Source organism: Etheostoma spectabile, chromosome 5 (assembly GCF_008692095.1).
Source record: "Etheostoma spectabile isolate EspeVRDwgs_2016 chromosome 5, UIUC_Espe_1.0, whole genome shotgun sequence".
In the NCBI taxonomy this organism is placed as follows: Eukaryota; Metazoa; Chordata; class Actinopteri; order Perciformes; family Percidae; genus Etheostoma; species Etheostoma spectabile.
Window position 1 is genome coordinate 11,687,349 of NC_045737.1, and position 11,409 is coordinate 11,698,757.

The 11,409-nt window shown below is 41.8% G+C and overlaps 1 protein-coding gene across 1 annotated transcript in view; it reads right to left on the reverse strand.

Moving 5' to 3' along the window:
- The window catches only part of adgrv1 (adhesion G protein-coupled receptor V1), a 150,895-nt gene that overhangs the window by 35,617 nt on the left and 103,869 nt on the right, over positions 1-11,409 (reverse strand). The window contains 1 exon segment of the mRNA XM_032516956.1: positions 4,071-4,187. Within this exon segment, the coding sequence (XP_032372847.1) occupies positions 4,071-4,187 (117 nt within the window).

Genomic DNA, 11,409 nt, shown 5'->3' on the forward strand with positions numbered 1-11,409 from the left:
CTTTGAAACAAGCCAAAAATATACATACAGTAGGCCAATGAAAGTCTTTAGTCTTTTTCCTGGCTTAAAGAGCTGTTATTAGTACTGTTATGTAATATCATGCCGAGGATGCCTCTGCAAGCCTTTGCAATCAAGAAAATGCTGGTCTGGATAGTGATTCAATTATTGTCTGTTTTCTGGCACAATCTTCAGTGCATATTCCTCTGATCAACTATTGGACATCCTCACACACACCCCCATACTCTGCAGTTATTGATTTGAAGTATTTTTTGTGGTCTGAGATGGGTTTGCTAGCGCCATCTCATATCACCTACTTAGCTGAAAGCAGCTACCTGATAAGGGGGAAAATGAGACATCAATTGGGTCGATACAGAGGAGGTGATGAGGACAGAAAGGTTTTAAAGCCACACATCAATCAAAGAAAAGTGGCCGCAGTATTTTCATCGTCAGCTGAAAAAAAATGACAGGGGACAATTTTGGCAGGGGTTTTAAAGTACAAAGAGCAATTGAAAAAAAGAAGTGTGAGTGAGCGACTGTAGGAATAGAAAAAAATGAAAATCCAAAGTGAACTTTTTTTTCTCCAAAACAGTTTTTTCCTCCTATTTAAACTCCTGAGGTGAATCATAGCTAATGTTTTCTCCACTATAGCATATCAGCTTTACTACCATACTAAATACTCCAATGTGCATTGCATAATGCATTTGATCTGTTATCGTCATCCAAATTCTAACACTTCTTAAGCCACATGAATGCCTTTGGTCTGAGCCTTTATCCCTTAAGATATATCACAGGTCATCTGGTAAACATTCTGACATGAAAAAGGGGCTAATCTTATAATACTCCACCAATAATAACGTATGTGCCACAAGAGATTATATCCACTACGTAAACAATGATCATGTTCGCTTAAAAACGTCACACGACAAAGGACTGACGGCAACAAAACAACAGTAGTCACGCAAAAGGGGGACAAGAGGAAAGGTTTCTTTGGGGACAGGTCTCTTCGGTATAATGCTCTAGTGCAATACATACAATAACTGGTTAAACTCATGTTTACTCAGACTAAATCACTTGTTTTAAGAGATTTTGAGTCATGACGACAATGGATCACATTTCCCACCTTAAAATTTAAAGTATTATTTGGGCCTGAGTTCAGTTTTCAAAACACCCTGAGCCCCCACCCAATGAAGATACGTTAGTTTCCAGTCGGCCAACAGTTAATACAAACACAACAAAGTTGTTGTCCTCGTTAATGTCAGTGGATCATTTCCAAAGTAATTTTTTTCTTCCTTATGGAGGATTCTTTATGATTTCTAGCCTCTATCCAATTTATCAAACCAGGCTATATTTTGGAAGTTTTAAAAATAACGATCAAACAACATGAACAATGAGTTGAATTTGTTTCACTTCAGGGCAGGCTTTGGAGGAGAAAGATAAGGTAAAGGGTCTCTCCCTTGGGCAGCGCTCCTCCTGCTGATGAAGGCCACCGCATTCCTATGTTTTATCAGCAGGTCATAAATCATCTATGGTCTCTGTGAAGGATTAAAATTGGCTTAGACGATCCTCTCCTAAAATCCTATTACCGTAATTCCTCAAATAAAGACCGGTAGTCAATTAAAAGCCGGGCCCCTGATAGTGGCCGGGGGCGTGTTCAACACGGACAAAAAAAGGCCGGCCTCAAATTAAGGCCGGGGAAAAAATAGTGTGGATAATCGTCTAAGTGCCTTTCATATAATGTGCATTTAAGTTTACCGTAATGTACATTTTTACCAATTTAATTTAATGTTTATGCTTTTTTTCTGGGTTATGGTGCTCTTGTAAAGTATTATTTTCCTACCGGTATTTTAGTCAGTGCGGCTGTATGTGTTACTCAGCCAAGTGTAGTGTGTAATGTACAGGTGCCACTAGATGGCAGTTGCTACATTGGATGTAACACGGGTCTCATTTAGTGACAGCGAAATTTGTCAGGGCTTAGGGTTGTTCCAATGTCCAATTTCAAAGGACGTGAGGGTTTGAGTACACAATTACCGTGCACTTTCTGTGAGTCTGCATCGATGCAGACTTCACCAAAAGGGAATTACCAACAGTTTAAAGCGTTGTGATATTTACCGCAAAGACCATAGGGAAATCTGGAAATTACAAAGATACAACAGCACGACACACGCCCACGGAGCGGAACGGACCTGCTGTCCAGCTCGTAAAACAAGAGTATGAAAAAATGTGGCATCAGCTAGCCGTCTTATGGGCCTTGGCCGTGTGAAAAAGCAACAAACTTAAAATGAAATTTCCCAAACCGGCAAGTGTCAGCAACATCTTTGTTATGAAACGTTACCAAGGTAACATGTGATCTTGTGACGTGCTGTCCCAATCTGAGCCCCTTTGGCCTTACACAATCACTCACTTAGCACCTGAGATCAATTCAGTCTGTGAGTCTTTGGTCCCCAGGGCTCAATTTGGGATTGGTCGAATGTATGGGGAAAAAAAAATGTTTTGTTACGGTCCTGAACTAAAACTTTTATTATGATAAAAGTAACCTTTAAACTTTGCCCAAATTCTGTCCTAGGTTTTAACTAATTAACAATCCAAACGATTAAAAGGTCATGACAATTAATTTAGATTTAGCATCTTCATGATAGATCCACCTTAAATATAAAAGGTCATTGGTATCGGTGATATGGCCCTGTATTTACTTGGTATTAGATTGATACCAAATATTGCAGTAACGCACACAACTATAAACTAGCACTTAGTCACTGCTGGTGCTGGAAAAACAACATAGATGGTACTAAATAGTGCATTTACTTAAAACTGGTAAACCTCGTGTTGCATTCAAAGTTATTGTGAAATACCTTTTCTAATCTTTTGTTTTTTTCAGGAATTCACTGTTATAGGAAGTTATAATATTTTCAATAAATCATTAAAACTTTTCGTGCTGATCTGAAAATTGATCCGATCCATGACTCAAAACCGTGATCCGATCCGCACCGTGAGTTTTGTGATCCGTTGCACCACTAATATCTTCTTCATGTATGCATGTTAAGCTGCAAATTGGAACTTTGCCTGCCAAGCTTTGTTCTTGGCAGTTAAATCACATAAAAGAGACCACGTAATAGAGGGCAGATGGTCAAGTAGGAGGGGTGGGGGTGTTAGGAGCTGCTGGACTGAGGTGTTACTAAGTGGTACCAGTCTAGGGTCAAAAATCATGCCATGCAGCAGTCTGGTACCTTCATCTCACCCACTAATCAAAACCTGCCTAAGCCCACATGGTAGAGGAATGAAGTTTTCACTAGGTATTACGTAAAAAACACATGCTTCCTGTAAAGAAAAAAAGAAAGAATGGAAACCCTGTTATAGCCAAGTCATGAGGAAAACAAGCAGGGGAAGGAAAAGAAGATTTGACCAACAGGTGCCCTCTAATTTGAAATGATCATATTTGAACAAATAATAAAGTGATTAACGGCAAAACAGTACAGTGAAGAATCCAAAGTGGGAAAAATAATGGGATCATATTAGAATGGTTAGTATGATAAAATCTGAGAGCATTCTAGAAGCCCTGTGTAGCTTTCACTGACAAACAGACTTTATTGAGCCTCCTGAGTCAACACTTGGCTCTATTGTCTGAATTGTCTGGTTGAAGGCCTAGTGACTAGACATCATTGTTGAAGCTTGCACACTGGACAGACACACTTTTACGAGGTGATGTAAGGCAAACAGCCCTCAGATCTCGGCTCTTTATCCAGGTATAAGAACAGAAACAGAGCAAATGAATGTGTCAACTGGGGGACTCAACATGGGAACTTCGGTTGGGAACCAGAGAGTCGCCAGTTCAAGTTCCCAAACGGACAAAGTGTGGAGTGTTCACCGGTAGCTGGATAGGTGCAGGTTTGCCTCCTGGGGAACTTATGTAAGGGGATGTTCCCTGCTGGTGGCCGTGACTGTATACAAATTGAATGTATGTGATATTGTTTTTGTCCAAATATGTAGGTTTAATGTTATAGGTGGTAAGAGTAAGAAAGAGTTGTTTAGTCACTATGTGACGTCAAGTGTGTTGCTTGTTAACCTGCTGTTACCTGTATGAGCATCCAAAAGAACTGACTGAGGTGAAAATAGTGCGAGAAGAGCGCCAAAGCAGCACAGCTGTCCTCTGGAAACATCCGGCCACGGAAAGCTGACACCAGGAAGCAGATCTGTAGAGTAAAAAAAATAAAGACAAATTTAAAATCAGTTACCATTGTGTGTAAATGAGCCTTACATTCTTTAGCCTATGAAGCAGCAGCAGCAGCAGCATGTTGCATCATGGCAATTGCTGTACAGTGTGCACACAATCTGCTCTGTTTGGAGAACACAGTGACTTTTTCATGACTACCTGGCACACTTGCTTGCACGCAGACAGGTGCAGTACTCCTTGCAGTGTCAGCAGGTCATATTGTGCAGGAGGCGATGTATTGCTATACATTTTTAAAAGGAGAGAGCAGGATTAGAAAGCCCTCCTCCCAAAGAGAGACAACCTATACTGCAGACCTGTTACATCACCATGCAGCAAGCTACGGGAGCAAAAATACCAACATCGACAACATAACAACACTGACAAATGTGTGCCTTTCGTATCAGGATTTGTAATAATGTGTGGGTGTAACACTACTCCAAATAATGGAATAAAGGCTATTGCAAATTCACTGCAGAAAACAGCCTGTGGTCAGTGTGTGTGTGTGTCTGTGTGTGTGTGTGTGTGTGTGTGTGTGTGTGTGTGTGTGTGTGTGTGTGTGTGTGTGAGTGAGTGAGTGAGTGAGTGAGTGAGTGAGTGAGTGAGCGAGAGAGAGAAATAGAGAAAGAGAAAGAAAGAGAGTTTTGGAGGCGGAAACGCATTAAGGCAAAATTCAATCTGTCATATTGGAGGCAGGACTGTATGGAAAACCCATGAAGGCAGCAGTAAATACTGTTCTGCTGTCCATCAGAGAGTTTCATTAACCTCTGGCACTGAGCGGTGCCATTGCAGCCGGGGCGATTGTTACACAACCTACAGCCTGTCGGCTCGCTGCCAGTGCCGCGGACCAGAAAGCGGGTGAATGGAAGGGAGTAGGAAAGAATGATAACTTGGTGCCAAATGTCACTTAGATTATATCATTACATGGAGCAGTCAGAGACGTGTAGTAGCAGGCAAAGCTTCAGGTAGAAACAGCAGACTGTACTTTATTGTGATTCTTGAGCAGCATCTGAAGAGTCTTATTACACCCAAACTACATACAGTAATTATCTCTGTAACCTCAACAGTCATGTGATTTCACTTAACAAATCAAAGCAAACAACTTAACAAATCCTTTATATCTCCAAAATAAGCTAATGTATACTGTTGGTACAGTTCTATGGTTTTGGCTAATTTGCGTAGCTAAATAGTCTCTATGGTAACCAGGTAAAAAGGCACTGTGAGCCTAACCTGTTTTTCACAATTATATACATGCACACACAGCTTTTTTTTTTGTTTGGCTTATTATTATTTGTTTTGTGTTGAGCTCACTTATAGTAAAGAATGATATTAAGTGACATGACATTCGGACAACACCATAAATCTTGCATATTTAATTTGGGTGATGCCAACGCAGTCACCCCACCTCTACAAGCTTTCTCTTGAAGTGTACTTTCTGTCTTTGTATCTTCCTCTTTCCTCTGTCCTATTTTTCTACATTACAAAAAAACCCTAAATAACAATTCCTGGATTTTCCAGCTCTTAATAACCCTGTCTGAATCCTCCTGTTGAGTAAGGGGAAAAGTCCGGGCCTTTTTAAAACAAGAATCATGACTCAGTTTCCCATCAACGTTTCAAATCCTGCAGTTTGTGAGTGGGAGGGATGGCACACAACTCGTGCCTGAGCTGCCTGGAATCGTGCCTGAGTGGAGAAGCTGTTCAGGTAGCTTATTGGAACAAAGATTATGCGGCGCAGTTGTGTGTTTTTGGCAGTGAGTTAGCCTCATTTGGCCAAAGGCACAGTGTGACACACCATCTAGCTTTTCAAAAGCAAAACAATGGGGCACTACCAAGCGAGAAATGCTAGATAAACTGTAGGACGCTAGACACATAATCATAAGCAAACATGCAGTATATATAAGCATGTTGGTTTAACACAAAAGGCTCTAATATTGTTAAATCAAGCGTAAGGCACGGTCAAGTTTGGCATTCACAAAAAGGGTGGCAATACATTTTTGGGGCTGTGTGCACCAAAGGCACACATGGAATTTGAGTGGGTTATATTATGAGTGGGTGTATTAGAGGCTACTGATAATCACTCTCAGCTCATCTCTGTGTCTCACTTCATCTTTTTTTTTAATGATTATTTGACCGCAAAGCATTCTCATGAACAGGTTTGTATGATGTTGTATGACAACATTTGCACAACAATTCGTACAATATCCTTTGCAATTACGATAACCGTCAGCTGGTCACCTAACAACCAATCACGTTACATGACAGCCGCCAAAACGTGACTGTGAGCTGGATCCCAGTCACTGCGAGGTGGCCTTTCAGTGTCCGTTACAGTTGAGTTTAGCCGACTAAAGCTGACGGTCCTGTGGCTTGTGGTTTGGATTAAAACTCCGCTCCCCTTGAAGGTGCACTATGGTCACTTCTGTTGACGTTCCCAGTAAATTCCAATCCCCACATTTCCGTAACTGTCATGACTAACTAACTGTCACTAGCCCCCACCCCCTCCCCTAACCATCTTGTCGGTGACTGGCTGGAGCGGTTTGTTGTGTTTTGGTGCACAGCCTTCGCCACTAGTGCTTGTTTGACATTTACAACCCCTGTGTTGTCTCCTGAGACCGGGCTTTTTCAACATGTATTCAGGGGGCAGGCAGCTAGCGGGTAAAGGAGAGAGGCCTAGGATTTAAGACAAAAATGAAATTGCGCTGAAACCATGGAGATACTCATAGTGCACCTTTAGCTAGTACTCCTAGGACGTGAAAACCCGTTTCCTGGGTGAAAATCTTGTGTTTTGCTCCTACACTCATCCCGGGACACAAACTGTGCTCCCCCGCTTAGAAGCCCAGTGTTTTATAACCCACCCAACCTCATCCCTACACAGACCTGAGTGGTCTTCTACAGCGGCAGGCAGGGTGGTATATACAGTTATAAATAAGTGTAATACATACAAATTACAGCTCATTACGTTTCGTAGCTACTGGATGTACAGATATTTCATAAAAACAGTCCGATATTTGGGTTGATTCAAATAAGAGTCGGCTGTATCTAAAACCAATGTTGGGAAGGATACTTTCAAAACGTATTCCGTTACAGAATACAGAATACGTGCCCAAAATATTTGAATTACTTCCACATTGAATTGCATTTTATAAGTGTAGGAATGCGGCCGTCAAATTCTGCTTACTAAAGATGCCTATTCTGGTGTGTTCTTCACTTCCAACAGGCTTAATGGGTACATGAACAAGCAGATTTTTGTATTTGTAGTCAACAACAACAACATTGTGAATACTGAAACACTAGTGACAAAGTCTTAACATCAAAACTTTGAGCAATGCACCCACCTAAATTTACTTCAGCCTTCCGTGACAAACCCTAATAGCCACAGGGATAACTATTGAACCACTGAAACTACTGACCTGTGGTGAAACAGTGACATAACAGGTAGAGAGAAATGGCCTTGTATGGAAAGGAGGGCATAGGGATTAAACGAGTTTTTGTGTGGTGTGAATAGACTCTCGAACAGGTGGCTGCCCTGCAGATGTTGCGCGTGTGCATGTCTGTTTGGTTTTGTCCTCTACGGAGCTGGGCTGGGAACTGCCTGGCTCAGGTCAAAGATTGAAAGCGGGTAAAGAGGTATGGAACAGTTTATCAGTCTGGGTAAGGCAACAAGAAAGATTAAGATTTGATTAATCTGCCTTTTCAAAAGTCCCTGTAGTCACATAGGCGGGTACACACACACACACACACACACACACACACACACACACACACACACACACACACACACACACACACACACACACACACACACACACACACACACACACACACACACACACACACACACACACACACACACACACACACACACACACACACACACACACACACACACACACACACACACACAGGAACTTGATCTGACTTTTTATTGCTGTTGTCCCTCTTACATAATCCTATAGACCTATTGTCTACAGTCTGGCTAATATTTCACTATTTGTGTCATATGGCTAAAATAGCAGGGCAGGGCATGAAACTGTGGAAGATTTAAACAACTAAGGATTTACAGTGTTTCAGTGTGGATTATTTCCTTGTATGTGACGTTAGAGAGGCTGGTAGATACACACACATACACAAACACTGTGCAGTGTAAGTCAAAGTGCTGTTCCAATCAACCTGCATGATCGGGGTTTCTGTAAACAGACATGTTAGTCTGCTGCTGCCATTAGCTAGGGCAGTGTAGAAACACCCAGACTGGGAGGCAGATTACATGGGAGGCTAGAAAAAAGCCTCCAAATACCAACAGGAAACTGATCTTCCTCTGGAGTGTTTATTCCTTTCTGTGGTGTTTACCAAGGCAGTTCAGCTTTGCCATTTAAATTCATTATGTTTACCTAGCCGTACTACGCTATGAGGCAAAAATACATTTTAATAAATGAGGTGAGTTTGTGGTCAGAAACTACACAGAAGCTCTCAAAGAACCGTCTAACATTTCTGTGCAGTAGTGGCAGTGTGGGTGTTTTCTTGTGAGGAATCAGTCCCAAATGAGGCCCCTAGACCAGATTTTGGAGAAAGAAATCATCCCAAACTTCCTGTAATCTGAGCATGTCATAAACTGGAACCTGACAATGAAACAACACCAGTGAAGACAATCTCTATTCTAAATCTAGTGTGAGATATGGGCTGTGACAGGGGTAAGGGAGGTACCCACCATCCTTAGGGCTAATTACACTAATTACACACAAACAAAACTGGATGCATACGTACAATAAGAACTAAGAAGTAATCTATTTCTCAAGCCACAAATCCGTGTGGTTTTGAAAGAAATGTTAAAGGGCATGGGTTGATTCGGATATGGCCTTTGTGGGAGCCCATTAGCTGAGATTAGCTTAGTAGGTATGGAGGTCACAGTTACAAGTGTGGCCATTGTTCAGTCCATTGTAAAAATATTACAGGTGCAAAAACACAGTAGTAAAGATGACCTGCCACAGGGATAGCTTAGTAGGGTGGGACAGGTGTGGATGTGGAGTTTATTAAAACCCTATCTAGTGCTCTGTCATTTTGTCCCCGAGCCACCTTATCTTTTGTGTAAGACACCAGGAGTCATGCTGTCTAGACCGTCGGGCTAGAGACATATTCAAAGCAGAGACTCAAGGTGCTGCAGGACTTCTAGATACAAGTCATGCTAGTGAGGTGTGTGCTATGTGCTTTCATATCTGGTAAAACAGGAACCACCAAAGCTTACACACATAATGCTTGAATGTCACATATTTATTACCCCATTGTACAAAGATTATATATCAAAATGCTGTCAGTCTCATGCGATTTTGTCCACCCAGGTAATTGTTGCAGAAATAAATTAAAGAGTCAGTAAGACATAAAGAAAGGGATGTCTTACTATAAAAGACAGAGGTCATGAAACAGCCTTGGAGAATACAAAGAACAAAGCTGAAAAACAAAGCAGCTCTACTGCTACTCAGTGTTTTTGTGGCCTTGTCATTAGTCCCAAGACCTCTAGCCTGAACTATTGGTCCATCTACTAGGCTAAATATCCAATCAGATATCTCTCCTTTGTTTTGTGGCCCTGAAGCCACTGCTGTTGTTGTTTTTGTTCCAGTTCTACTGCTGTCTTGGGAATGACTCTACTTATCTAAGACATCATTTAATCCCCACTTTGAAATGACAAGCAAAACCAGAATTCTTGTTTTCCAACTGTAACTCGGCAGTGGTGAATGACAGCAAATCGGCATAATGCCAAATGGCCTCTAGATTACAGAAACATCCCGGAGACATTGGGAAAAAATAAGTAAAAACACTGTATAGTAGCAAACTAAATAAAGTTAGCTATATCGTAAAGCTACACCACTGATGAGGCCTACCAAAGTAGACTAGAGAAATGCTGCAAAAACAAACTGCACACAGGAAACATAATATTTTGGTGCAGCTACTTTGTTCTGCTGCTGGCTGCAGCTCTCATCCTCGCATTGAGTTCTGCTGCTGATCGATAGCCCTGTGTGCTGATGCTAAGGTAGCTAAGTGTATCAGTGTGTCTAAAAATAGCTTCTGCCTGATGCATTTCACCACTGCCTGCCAAACTATCCATCTAGACTCTCGTCCAAAACACTTAACCTCCACCGCTCCTCACATTCAGCCTCCTTTATCCCATCCTTTTCCCTCTACCCCCAACTCCCTCTCCATTCCCCGCTCCACCCTTCATCTGATCTACTCCTGCTCCTCCTCCCTCCCCCTTCTCCTTCACCTCCCCCTTCTCTCTAACAGCTACCGGTCTGATCTAGCTGGTTCCAGCCTCAGCCTGCACCCTGGGTGTTTCCTCTTAAGCCTTTGTTCAGAAAGACATAAAGCAAAAGGAAGGGAGAACGAGAAATAAGATATTATCATTCAACCCTCATCAATGGCTCACAGAGGCAATGCTTTCCAATTGAGAAACTTCAGTCCTTATTAGTATCACTCACGCCACCTCTTCTCATTCACAGCTGACCAATTCACGCTACTCTTGCAACCTTTGCAAAACTAGCTTTTATATGTCAAATTACATTTTGTACTTAAGGATAGAGTAAAATCATGACTGCTTTAAAGTGAGTAATGTGACATAACGACAACTGGATACATTTAAGTGCTATTCAACCTCATTTTTTTTTCTTGGCTTACACTATTCAGTATGTCCAAGCATCGTGAGTCTCCTCACGTGCAGCCTCTCAGTTCAGGTTGTTTATGTGCTGAAGCACAAGGGACAGGCAGTTGCAAGAAGCAGGTCACATGAGGGAATGGCTGATAGGTGGGTCAGTGGGCCAGTGTGTGTGGAGGCGGAGGAGAGGTAAACAAAGTGATTCAAGGTTCAGATTCAAGATTTCTATTTTTGTTATGATATGCTGCAGTAGTTTCCAGAATGGATGGCGATTTTTCCTAGAAACAGAACTTTTGCACCATTGATTTGCCGGTCCAGGAACAGAGATGGTGAACACAAACAATGTTCTCAGTGATGGAGTTTATGTGTTCTTCCCCTGGTGATACTTGGAGCAAAGTCTCATGTTGTGTCGAGACTTCCTAGTGTTTTAAAAATAGCTATTTTAAGGCTAGCATAAAAGTGCCTCTAGCAATCCCATTCAAAAGGCCATTTGACCGAAAACAAGAATACGGTGAATCTTAAAAGTGGCGATTCCGTCCTAATTATGCTTTTAAACGAAAGTTTGACT